This window comes from Botrytis porri (assembly GCF_014898465.1).
Source record: "Botrytis porri strain MUCL 3234 chromosome Unknown BPOR_001, whole genome shotgun sequence".
Classification (NCBI taxonomy): Eukaryota; Fungi; Ascomycota; class Leotiomycetes; order Helotiales; family Sclerotiniaceae; genus Botrytis; species Botrytis porri.
Window position 1 is genome coordinate 2857443 of NW_024066075.1, and position 13857 is coordinate 2871299.

The following is a 13857-nucleotide window of genomic DNA, read 5'->3' on the forward strand; positions in this document are numbered from 1 at the left end:
AACTATTCATAATGGTGTATAGGTGAATTAGGTTCTGTATCCTGCGGCAGACAGAGTCGATAAAAGGAAGAGAATTCTTTGGCCCATTAAACACTTTATGGGACGGTAGATATTCGGAGAGCCCTCCGAAATCAAGGTTGGACTTGAAGTTCTGAAAACCACGACAAGAAATTTTGATATCTGATTTGAACTGACAAATGCTGCTTCACGCAGGGATTTATTTAACAAAAAACTTCCTCGACATTCGAAAGATGGGGTATCAAATCAAATAGCTTGATTTTCAGGGACAGATAAGGATTGCATTTAGCCAGTATCTATCCGATATCTTTGAAGTTTGCGCGAACCGGATGAATTGACTCTATCACACTGCTCAATCAGCCTACCAATCCGCCTGCCACGGGACATTTCATTTGGGAATTCGTCAACGAAAGGCATCGACGTTGCAGCCAAGTAGGCCAAGTAAGTTGGCATCGGTTGGCATCGCCAAGTAAAGCTTCGTTGTCTCCATCATTCCCAAGCCAAGTAAAGCCGCATTGCTTATCTTGGCGCTCATAATAGCTTCCAATGAATTCTCCGGATATCAAAAGGATCGAATTTTTGCGATTCAGGACGGTCACATTCGGATCCTCACATGATAAGTTGCGAGATTCAAAAGAAAGGAACGCAATCCATAAACCATATCAGGAAGGTTGTTTCGTAACACAAATCCTATCTCGTGAAGCCCCAGGAATCTGCCTTGATTCACCCACAGATTATTCGCGTGTTGATTACGATTCTTCCTGATGATATCTCGAGATAGCACGAGTGACGAGTGACGAGATAGGTCGTTTTGGAACAGAAATGGTAAGTTAGGGTTACACGCTTCGTGTATTGACAAGCATTCGTAGCCGATAATGGAGCCGGCGCGGCGTGCGTTGCCGAGACGGGAAGCTAGTGCTTGGGTAGCTCCATAAAGGCTTATTCTTATATTGTATTCTCCTTGTGAAGCTTGCTTTTGACAATGGATAGGTACGGTATTTCTCGGCATTTAGGAAGATTCCTTGTTGACTTGAAGATCCGCCTTGTTGTTTCCTGACCCTTCTATGCCCTTCGTATCTTTCTGCAATTTCTGAGGTTCTCTCTGAGGGGTTGCGATAGGTAGGTAATCCCTTCATGTGAACGATGGCAATGATCGACAAGGATTCTAAACCGCCGATTGGATTCTGACAAGCATCCACGTATCCATTTAACAACATCCATCCTCACAGGAATGCAACCTTAGGGTCAACTTGCCTGTCAGAACTTGTCTTGCATAATTTACCTTCCATATTTCGCAAAAAGTTGCGTTGCTTCCCTTACTATAAGATGCAAGATATATCGAAACTATGATCAATATGTGGCTCAAGCGGAGATTATAGAGGGGTATGTTCGTTACAACATTGATCTAAAGATAAGGTTGTTCCCATCTCCACACCACCTGATTACTTTGATTGGTGGATCATTTGGAGAGAGCCGCTCATGTCGCTGTTCTGTTCTTGTGCCCGTTGAATGTACAGTATACATAGGCGCCAGAACAAGGTTCCTTAGATAAGAAATCAGAGGACCTCCTTTTTATGGAAAGAATTGAAGTTAAGATGAATGATGTTCAACAGGCTTGAGGGTTAATGAGGAAGGTGATCAAGTTGATCTATATGGGTCTATATGGGTATTGCTCTGGTCAAAGTTAGACGTCGGCATTCGTAGTTGAATGGCCTCATTGGCAACTATCGGACCTTTCATGCAAAGTGCCGGTGAAGAAGTCCAAATTGAGATATCGACATCCCCATGTTGTCGTGATAACAACACATTCTGATCATTTGGGAAGGTAGATTGAGACCTGGGTTGAATTGCACTTGAGCATGATGTGAGGAATCAGTAATTCTCAATCGTATATATATCATGTCTTCATCCGCTGGATAATGTCTTTTTCTCTCCAGTCCAGCTTCAATCGTTACACAGTCCTCACAGCCAATCCAATCCAATCTTTCAATTGTTCGTTCGTTCGACAATCAATCAATCACTCAATCAAAATGAAGTTCTCCACTGTCGCCACTGTCGCCACCTTGGCCGGATTTGCCGTTGCTGCCCCAGGTACGGCTTTGAGACAAGCACGTGCTATCAAGCGCGCTGCTGGTACCCACGGTAACCCAGTCAAGTACGTTCAAGGACCATCTTCCGAAGTTACCAACAAGACCAATGTTTCCTACTCCAACAACTGGGCTGGTGCGGTCCTCGTCGGCACTGGTTACACTTCCGTAACCGGTTCCTTTGTTGCCCCATCCCCATCAACTGCCGGATCCGGATCCGCATGGGTTGGTATTGACGGTGACACCTGTGGTACTGCCATTCTTCAAACTGGTATCGACTGGACCAAGTCTGGTTCTTCCATCACTTATGATGCTTGGTATGAGTGGTACCCAGATAACGCATACGACTTCAGCGGTATCTCCATCTCAGCTGGTGACACCATCAAGGTCACTGTTACCGCCACCTCTAAGACTACTGGTACCGCAATAGTCGACAACGTTACCAAGGGCAAATCTGTTTCCCACACCTTCACCGGTGGTGTTGACGGAGATCTCTGCGAGTACAATGCCGAGTGGATCGTTGAGGATTTCGAGGAGGGTAACTCTCTCGTCAACTTTGCCGATTTTGGTACCGTTGCCTTCACTGGTGCTTCTGCCGTCAAGTCCGGAACCACCGTCGGTGTTACCGGTGCTACCATCATCGATCTTCAGCAAACCAAGGTCCTCACCGACTGTTCGCTTGTTGGAAGCACCGGTGTTACTTGCAGTTACGTTTAAATAACGATTGTTTGATGTAATCTTGAGCCTGCATTCCCTTGCTCATATGATTTGCTACAACACATTGGTTGGATCCCTGGAATTTGATTGATCTGGGGGATGGACTTGCCCTATTGTCTTTCGCTAAAAGAAAATGGTGGTATTTGGATGATGTGACGAGATTATGAATAAGGGGGCTGCACTCCCCAGCTTTGAGCGACGGCTCTCTTTCGTGGGAGGGGCATTGTATTGGCTTGGTGTTTTGTAGTTTGGTTTCTTTATGTCCATAGTTTAGTCCGGTGGTCAAAAAATGAAGCACATACTCTCTCTCTCTCTCTCTCTCTACCTCTCTCTCTCTCTTGATTTTCAGTCATTTTTGCGTCAACGTGGAACCGTGAAACCTTGTTGCCGTGTAATTTGATGTGCTTAATTTGGTCAGATTTCATGACACAATGGAAGTTGATGCGATTTTCAGAATTCAGATTCGTAGACTTCAAATTATTTATCCCCGACGTCTAGTAATCTTAATGATCTTAATAATCTTAAAGTTTTTAATGTTTTTAAGTATAACTCTTTATAGAGTAACGGCGGCAAGCCTAGGATATAATATAAGGGCATTTGGAGATCAATTATATTAAGTATAAGGAAACTAGTTATAAAAGAAAAGCCCTGATATAAACTAAAGCTTTTATCAGTATTAATTAAGACTAGTTTTTTCTACTTTAGCACCTATATAAATCATACTTTTAATACTACCCCTCGAGTTCAATATAATACTTTGTTATATTTAATATATTTATAAACCTTTCATAAGTATTCTTTATCAATAGCTTTATTAATCTATCTATTATTATTTTATATATAGAAATATAGTAGATATCAATCTTTTCTTTTTATTTAAAATTTTATATATAGTAATATAACGTAGTTCATTAGCATGTGAGTTAAATTAGTATGTAGGCTATTTTGAAAATGTATTAAAATTAAGGTTTTTTTAATATTTATATTTTAATAATCAATTGTTATTTTTAAAAGAAAAACTTATAATATATTATAATAAAAATGTAATATTTATAATATTTAGAGGTTTTAAATAATTTATTTTAACTCAAAATTGTTATACTTTATATTATAAAAACTCCTTTTCTTCAATAACTTTAATAACAATTAGATTTTTGAAAAAAGAATTAGATTTTTTAAATTATTTAAAAATGAGGTTTTATATAAGAAGTTTTTAGAGAATTCTATTAATTAATAAAGAAAGTATATAATTATATATAAACGAATTTTATATATAAAATAAAGTAACTTATATACTAATGAACTACGTTATAATATTAATATATATTTATAATAAAGGAGTAGACTAGTGGAATTTATATATTATTAACTATGTAGATTAATTATACTAAGGTTAAAATCTAATTCTAAAGTGAAAGTAATATATGTATAATAGTTTAATATATATATATTATTATTTTTAATATTTCTCTAAAAGCTTATTCTTTTAACTTTAATAATTAACTTTGAAATCCTAGTATATTCTTAAATCTTTTAAATAGCATTCTTGTATATAGTTTTGTTAATTTATTTATAATTATATTATTTGTATTAATATAATTTATATTTACTAAATGTTTTTCTATAAGATTTCAAATGAAATATCAATATATATTAATATACTTTGATTATTTATATAAATATAGGGATTTAATTAATACTCATACTTGTTAGTTGTCTTTAAGTATTTAAACTTTATTATTATTTCTGATATACTTTAGTTATTTTTAATCTTTTAAGAATTGAGCTATTTATTATTCTTATTTAATAAATATAATTATAAAGATGTACTTAGCTTTTATATTAAATATAGCTATAAATATTTACTTTTTGTTTGTCTATAAGATTAGTTTATTATAGAACATTACTCTTTTATTAAAAATACTTTTTTTAATTGATTTTATTATTTGTTTAATTTGTATTAGTATATACTTTAATGATATATTATAGGAGATTATATTCTTTATAAATATCTAATTAAACTTTTTTAGATTCAAAATATAGTTTCTGTTTAATAATCAACTTCAAGTTTTTATAAGGTTTTTAAATATAGTATTATAATGTTTGATAGGAATGATTTATATTAATTTTTCGAGATTGAATATAATATTCAGTTTAGTATAAATTATAGGGTGGATTAAATTATCAATTATTTATTAATATTTATTCATATTAGTAAGCTTGTTGTTTCGGAGTATTAGCTGTAATTGATTGTAATTTGAGATTAATATCTTTTTAAGGATGGATATATTAATTATGAGAGATTTTAAATCGAATAAGTATTATATTTAGATATTCTTTTTCATTTATAGTTAATATTTTTTCTAGTTTGATATAAATAATATATATTTCTAAGATCTTATTAATCTCCTTTAGGTTTTTGATATTGAATCAAATAATAAGATTATAATAAAATCATTTAATATCTTGTTTATACATAATAATAATAATAAGAATATTATCTATATATACTAAAAGAATCAACTATTGTAAATAATAAATACATAAATACGAATCTATAAAGCTTTATATGAAATCCATTTTAATTAACTTTTCTTTTAAAAAAAAGCTTTAATCTTTATTAGTTTAATTTAGCTTACAAAAACTCTGAAATGTATATAAAATATAGTTGTAATTAATATAGATATCTTGAGGGAAGGCTAAATAGATTTCTTCTTTTAAGTATAATTTAAATGTATTTTTGATATCGAAATAAGAGTATTCAAAATTCTTTTTTATAATAATTATAAGGAAAAGACGAAAAGTATTAAGTTGAATTATAGAAGTGAAGGTTTAATTATAATCTTTATATAAAACTTAACTAAATTTTCTAGTTATTATTTTAACCTTGAATTATTTTATTTTATTGTTTTTTGTTTTAACAAAAAATATTTATTTCGTTGAAACTAGATTGTTTTTTATCGTAGATCATGAGCTAGTATATAAGGATTTAATGTAAATAGAATATAAGAAGATATAAACTAGTATTAGTTTATTATAAGAAGCTAGTTTAAATTAACAACTAAAAAGCAATGAAAACACATAATATTTATAAATCTGTATATTGATATTCACTTTCTTATTCTATATTAAACAGGAAAAAGTTTCTCTTTTATACTTTTTTAATTCAATCTAGCTTTCCGTTTTCGTTAATCTCTTATAGATCTTTTCCTAATCCGATCATTCTTTCGAAATAAAGCTTCTTTTCATATTCTTTGTTAATAATTGTTTTCGAAAGCTAATTATAATCGTTTTTATATGATTGCTTTCGGAAGCTTATAAGCGATGATCACGTGATTTGATCATATGATTCGATAGTAGTATATGAATATAGAACTATATTATATATATATTCAAAAAGAGATATTATTATATTATTTTTAAATAAAAACAATTTTTTTTAATAATAAAATAAATCATTTTTAAGTACTATTCTGTTACGACCGAGGTCGTCACATGACTAGATTGATTAAAATATCACCTGACCAAGGTGTCCCACTGAGTCCCACTGAGTAAGGCCCAGTGGGACACAGTGGGAAGCAGTGGGACAACAGAGAACGAAGGTCTATATAAGGGAATGGGATTTCATTACAATATAGAGCTTCGTGCTCAAGAACAATCATTAGTTTCATTACTATAGTTACGAGAATTGCAACCAGTTACAACCTTATTGAATTCCTACTTGAAGTCTAGTCTAAACCACCTCGAGAGATCTCTAGACACTTCCACGTGACCCTAGAGGCAGCTCCCGTAACATATTCTTAATTAATAAGTTGATTTCTTTTTAACTTATAACTCGTTAGTTTTTCGTATATTTTTAGTTTATTATTGCTTTTTTATATATATTTAATATCTTCATTTCGAGTATTTTAATTATTAATAAAGCGATTTTAGCTTTTGCTAATGTGTTTATTAAAAAAGTTAAAATCTTTAAAGTTATTTCCTTATTTGTTTTCTTTTTAAATTAATAAATATTTAAAAGAATAATTATAATATGATTGATTGATTTTGATATTGATTTTATATGAATATTAATCATTAAGATCTAGTAAATAGCTTTGATTCATTAGCTACTATATTATAAGCGAATGCGGAATATAGTAGACTCTAAGCGAAAGCGGAAGAGACTAGCTCTTCTTATAGCGTCTTGTTACGGGAGCTGCCTCTAGTGTCACGTGGAAGTGTCTAGAGATCTCTCGAGGTGGTTTAGACTAGACTTTAAGTAGGAATTCAATAAGATTAATAACTAATTACAATTCTTATAACTATAATAATGAAATTAATGATTGTTCTTAAACACAAAGCTCTATATTATAATGAAACTCATTTCTTTATATAGACCTTCCTGCTCTACGGAGCCCATGGTTCTGTCCTACTTGGATCCCTTGGATCCTAAGCTCCAAAGGTTCCAACGTCCTGTCACATGACACTCGTCACGTGATCCAATATTACCCGTCGTAACACGTCTATATAAGGCCTATAACTTCCTATACTTAGCTAGCTCTTTAGACAGAATATAATATAGACATTTAGAGCCTATGAATATCGTAAGTATTACGTCTTTCGTATTCTTCTCGAACTAATATATTTATTTAAGAAAGTAAAGTCTAAATGATTTTAGAATTTCTCTATTTTTCTTTACTAATATATAATCATTTGACTTAATATATATAATAAAGGTTCTTATATTAGAAAGAGATTCGAAACTATAAATCAATTCTTTTAAGATATAATTTCGAGGTTTAATAACTATATTTATAATATTATTTTCTTTTATAATAACGAATCCTTTTATAATTAAATCGAATTGTAAACAGATAATATATATTAAATCATTGAATCTAGTGTCGTGAATAATAGAAACATTGAAACGAGATAAACTATTAATATTCGATATTAAATGTCGCTTAGACGACTCTACGAAGTTAACGACTAGGGGAACAACTAATAATATCTCTATTTTCTCCCTATCGCCTCCAAGTATGATTAATACCTTGAAATAAAAGTGAACATGAATACATCCTTCCTCATCATAGTATACAACTAAAAAAAATTCAAGATTCTGCTCATTTCGCTTTAGACGAGAACTTAGTATATAGAATGTCCTTAATTAATCTTCTCATTTAATACTCTTTCACGAAGAAGATAATGTAGTTTGAGTTTTTCAATCAAAATATTCGTTGGATTCGATATGATTTATATATATCTATAATTATAATTAGCGATTGAAAATTTAAAAAAAAAGATTGAATTGGAATAATGCAAGCCCACACTTTACATGTGATTCCCACCCACCCAGGCTATGGAGCAGCCTTGACTCTTGCTCAAAATAATGTGAAATAGTTATCCACAAAACCGAATGTATAAGTTGTTTTGGAGTTGTTCTAAGCGTAGGTGTAGATGCTGCTGAAGGCTAACACTTGCGGGGTTGTTCTAAGCAGCAATTGCACAAGGACTACCACGAGCAGGGTTGCTTCAAGCAGTAAATACAGCAAAGAACAACTCTTTTATACAACACGATACAGAAGCGATTTGAATTTGTTGTAGATGTCGTGCGATAGGGGTAGAGGAGGGGCATAGAAATAGAAAAATAGTGCTTGTATAATTGTAGTTGATGAAAATGAGTGATGAAAATGGGTGATGAAAATGAGTGATGGTAAATTGATGATAGTGATGGAAATGGGTGATGAAAAGAGACGAATAAAGAGAAAGAGTAACTACTTGTAGGTTAATAAACTTTTTGGTAAGTATACCAATAACCGAGGCTAAACGCGAGAACCATGAATAAGTCATACGATAGTATAGGGTTACACTGACAACCCATATACGGTACCAGAAGATAACAGGTTTCAGTTGTACGGAATGTATTGAATCGATCTAAAAGAGTAATAACCTGAGGCGATCTTTTACACAACATTCGATTAATCTACAACCACCTACCCTTTAGTCATTCTATGCTTCTCTCCAGACCAGTAACATTTCGAAGCACCTACCTAGTACATAAGTAGAGTATTGATTGGAGATTAAGGGAAATTAAGACATTGAGGGAATTAGGAATTTGATTATTTCGTACTATTACAAGATCAAATCGAGGAAACCAGGACTCTTCTTCTCCCATGCGAATGAATATTCATCGAAATTTTCAAATAGTATCAAAACTCGTTTTTGTATATGAGGACCTGATTGATTAAGAGTTCTATTATCTTTTTTTATTTTCAATAATTTTTTATTTCAAATAAATGAATTACTTATTTGTAATATTATAGCTTTCGAGATTGTATTTTTATTAAAAATTAATAAATAGTGAATCAGATAAGAAAAGTAAATAATACTTCTAAACTATTAAATACTCTAGATTCTCTTTATTATATATACTAGATCTATTTATTATTACTTTGTTTTGATTCTATATTAATTATGAAATTATAATCATAATAATCCTAAAAAAGTAACTGGATTAAATCCCTTAGGAAATTCGGGGCGAAGCCCCTGAGCAAGTTGAATCAGAATTTTCTATTTTAGAGTTTTAAGCATATCGAATGAAATAATAGATTAAGAATCTTATTAATGAAAAGGTGGAAGAGATATTAGTAAAGCAAGATTGACTAGATAATTAGAGAATAACGATATAAATTATACGTATTATAATATTAATAGTTAGAGTCAATAACATCGAGTTCATTTGAGTATGTATTATTAGTTAGGAAGTACAATTATATATTAATAAATATAGAATAAAAGATAACTCATTAAAGACTAAGAGTAAATTTAAAGGTCAATATTAGTCTAAATAGAAAGTAGGAGATTATTAATATAGGTAATTGTATTCGATTATAATCTAAATAGGAATCTTAAATATATTAAAATAAACAACATTTTAAATAATAAATAAAGAGATATATAATCTAATTAGCTTTTAAAATCCTATAAATCAATAGCAAATTAATATTTTAATTTCAAATTACTTTCTTTATTAATTTCGAATCAACTTTTTAATAAAGAAAATTCATTATTATATCTATCATTTCGCATTTAGACTAACTTCTATATAATATTTTAAATTTTTCAAAATAATAAGTTATAAGTTCGAATAAAGAAATAATAAAGGATTTCTTTTAATAAAGAGTTCTTTACTTAATATCATAATAATATTCTTTCTTATATGGAGAATATAAAAATTTCATAAAAAACTTCTTATAATATTTATTTTATTTTATAATAATGATAGATTTTTATTATTATAATTAATCCTTTTAAAATTATAATAATATTAAGTAATTTAATTAATATTTATTAACATGTTACGGGAGCTGCCTCTAGGGTCACGTGGAAGTGTCTAGAGATCTCTCGAGGTGGTTTAGACTAGACTTCAAGTAGGAATTCAATAAGGTTGTAACTGGTTGCAATTCTCGTAACTATAGTAATGAAACTAATGATTGTTCTTGAGCACGAAGCTCTACATTGTAATGAAATCTGTTCTCTTATATAGACCTTCCTGCTCTGCAGAACCTACAGTTCTGTCTTGTCTGGATCCTCTGGATCCTATGGATCTAGATGTTTATTCTTCGATCCCCTAGATCCTCTAGGTCCATCACGTGACTTCCTGACCATGTGACGCGGTATATTGGATGCCGTCGTAACATAACATTACTAAATGATTCAGCTGAATATATCTAAGGATTTTAGTTTAAAATAATAAGAAATTTTTACTTTAACTCTTCGATTATATAATTAAGTCTTTACTTCTTAGTAATTTTAATAATCTCTACTTTATAATTTATATAAACCTCTATCTTCTTTTTATATCTCATATACCTCTTTTTTTATTAATAGTTCTAGTTCTAATACAAATTCAAATTGATAACTTATTTTTAAATATAACTTTCTAAAAAATACAACGAAAAATATAGAATAGAATATAAAAGCATTTAGAGATTAATCATATTAAATATAATGAAACTAACTATAAGAGAAATAGCTTTAATATAAGTCAGAGCTTTTACTAATACTAATTAAGACTAGCTCCCTCTACTCTAGTGTTACGACGGTATTCAACATACCGCGTCACATGGCCAAACGGTCACGTGATGGACCTAGGGGATCGAAGAATAAATGTTTAGATCTATAAGATCCAAAGGATTCAAGCAGAATAAAGCCTTATGGTTTTGTAGAGAATGAAGGTCTATATAAGGAATAGGGTTTCTTTATATATAAAGTTTTATACTTAAAAACAATTATTAATTTCATTATTATAATTATAAAAATTACAATTAATTATTAACCTTATTGAATTCCTACTTGAAGTCTAATTTAAATCATTTTGAGAGATCTCTAGCCACTTCCACGTAACCCTAGAGGCAGCTCCCATAACATCTAGTATGTATGTAAACTTTAATTTTATTAATCTGTTTAATCTATCTAATTTTATTTCTTTTTGAAATCAAATTGATTTAAAAACAAATCTCGAATATTTTAATTTACAATCTCATGATTAAAAAAAAAGATAATTTAGAACAAACACACCAAAAGTGCTGGTTTTAAAAAAAGAATTATCAATTATGACATTTTTAGTGTGTATTATACATAAAAGAGTACTATTTTTAGCATTTACCGTATAAGATATTTGATAAAGTCCAAAAATAAAAGCTTGTATTGAATAAGATGAATTGAAGACTGTAAATGAGTAGAACAGCAAAATCAAATCTGGTATTCAGGGTCGCATTGCGGCTCAAAGACAGTTTAAATAATCTTCCAGCCATAGCCATCCACCCTCTCATGTGCATCATTCAAAAGCCTGACAATCTCCTCCTTTCCTTCTAGATCCCCTACTAACTCATATTCCGTTATCATTCTATCCTTTCATAGCAGCAGCAACTGAATCACCAATTAGCTGTCGCATCAGCAAAGAAGGGTTTCCACATGGCAATCCCCGCTCTCGAAAATGAATCATGTCATACCTTCCTGGCGTCTCTTGGCTTTCTCTTTGAGTCCACCTCCCAATACAGAAGTAACGACACCAGTCGGATTCTGCAAAATTCCTCCCAGAAGGGGTCCTATAAGTGGTACATCACTGGGAATCCCCGTTACAGTCGCAACACCCGGAACATTCCCAACAATATTACCAATATCAGGAAGACTCTGTCTCTTCACAATCTCATCTCGTTCTTTCAACCCCAGCCCTAAGCCTCCGAGTATACTGAGAAGAGGACCTAATTCTCCGGCCAAATCCTGTCTCTTCAAAATCTCATCTCGTTCTTTCAATCCCAGTCCTAAGCCCCCGAGTATACCCAGAATGGGTTCCAATGCACTTGTCACTGATCCTAATCCCAGATCCTGTCTCTTCACAATCTCATCTCGTTCTTTCAACCCCAGCCCTAATCCCCCGAGTATACCTAGAATAGGTTCCAATGTACTCGTCAATGATCCCAATCCCAAATCCTGTCTCTTGCTGGAACCACCAGCTTTCTCCGTGGCAGCGGCGGCAGCTTCAGCAGCGGCTATAGCGCCATTGATGTATGCTATGTCGGCGGGAGTGGCAAATTGGCCAAGGCCAGCGTCGATGAGAGCCTGTATTACTGCAGGAGGTGGAATGGGAACAATTTGAGGAGTAGTGTCTATAATAGCATGAGAATCTTATTTTGTCTATTAGAGCTGAGGCAAGATGGTAAATTACCTTGATCAGGCACAGGTGCCGCAAAAGCGAGTGGGAGAATAACAGCTGTGATGAGTGAGATGGGACGCATTTTGGCTTGACTGAAAGTTAAATGATTTCCAAGTGAAATGTACTGAGATTGCAATGTCAATAGTTCAAAAAGGCCTTGCTACTGTAAAAAGAAGTGAGGTTGAAGGTAATGTGAATTTCTTCCGGGTACTAATGAAACGTTTAAATAAAATATTTTCAAACTCGAGATCCTTCCAAATACTCAGTACAGTGTTCAAACTCTGCACCTTGGCATGAGGGATTAACACAATCGGCCCTCATATTTTCAGTATTTGTACCTTCTTGCTCGTTGATGACCGAGCGATAACCCAATGGCACCTGTCGAGTACCGCAAGAACGAGGATCTGTCGTCGGTGCTGCCGAATTTGAAGCTTTTGTTATACCTTCGTGGAACTTTGTAGTTCCGGTACATCATGTTGGTAGCTAGTACGAAGCATTCGGGGAGACTTGAGAGACGTGGGAAAAGCTGGAAATATAAGGGTCACTAGTCTTTGGATTTTTGGCTTGATGAAACACTGTGGAGGATTGATTGATTAAAAAGGGCTTTCAGCTGGAAAGGTTGATAGATCTAGAATTGATTATTGGAGAATTCGCCATGGAGTGGAACTTTGGTGGAGGTGTGCAAAGTGGAAAATGGATAGGCTTGCACGACATTTCTCGGCAATCTTCATCTTTTTGGGTGGAGTGGAGAGAATCTTGTACGACGGCGAGAAGAGAACGGCAATTGAGACATGACGAGGAAATGGACTGAGAAAATTTGTGGAATGCGGGTGTTGCGATATTGAGTACATGGCATGAGAATCAGGCTAGAGAAGGATATCGACATAAAAATGGCAGTCAAACTGATGTGGTTGATGGGGGACTCGTCCAGCTGATGAAGCCATTCAATTCCAGCTCCCAATTGATAGATTGGAGTCAAGTTTCTGAGATCACTACATAATTTCAAACCCCGTAAATTAAACCTAGACCCCAACTCCGAAAAAGATCCGTTCTAGTCTAGGAATTATATGGACAGGTGTGCAACTTCTTCACAACATTCGCACGATCTGAGACACCAGCTTTATCGGATTGCTTTCACGACAGGGAGAATTCTCCGACACCGACCAGACTCGCAGCTTTGTGACCAGCGCTGTCATAGCAATACCATGAATTTCAGCACCGCATGAAAAACACAAGATGGAAACAACCCTTTCCCAAACTTCAAATCGAAGATCAAAACCTTACTTCCATCTTAAAACTTTGTTTTAGCCAGGTACAAGCTTTATTCCAAGTCTC

The 13857-nt window shown here is 32.9% G+C and overlaps 2 protein-coding genes across 2 annotated transcripts; one reads left to right on the forward strand and one right to left on the reverse strand.

Moving 5' to 3' along the window:
• Positions 1–2048: 2048 nt before the first annotated feature.
• EAF01_000778 (uncharacterized protein) lies at positions 2049–2822 on the forward strand (the record flags this gene model as incomplete). Its single annotated transcript, XM_038909028.1, has 1 exon — positions 2049–2822. The coding sequence occupies one exon, from the start codon at positions 2049–2051 to the stop codon at positions 2820–2822; it is 774 nt and encodes a 257-aa protein (XP_038775934.1).
• Positions 2823–11586: 8764 nt separating this feature from the next.
• Positions 11587–12604, reverse strand: EAF01_000779 (uncharacterized protein; the record flags this gene model as incomplete). Its single annotated transcript, XM_038909029.1, has 3 exons — positions 11587–11735; positions 11819–12475; positions 12535–12604. The coding sequence occupies 3 exons, from the start codon at positions 12602–12604 to the stop codon at positions 11713–11715; spliced, it is 750 nt and encodes a 249-aa protein (XP_038775935.1). The 3' UTR covers positions 11587–11712.
• Between the last annotated feature and the right edge of the window lie 1253 nt (positions 12605–13857).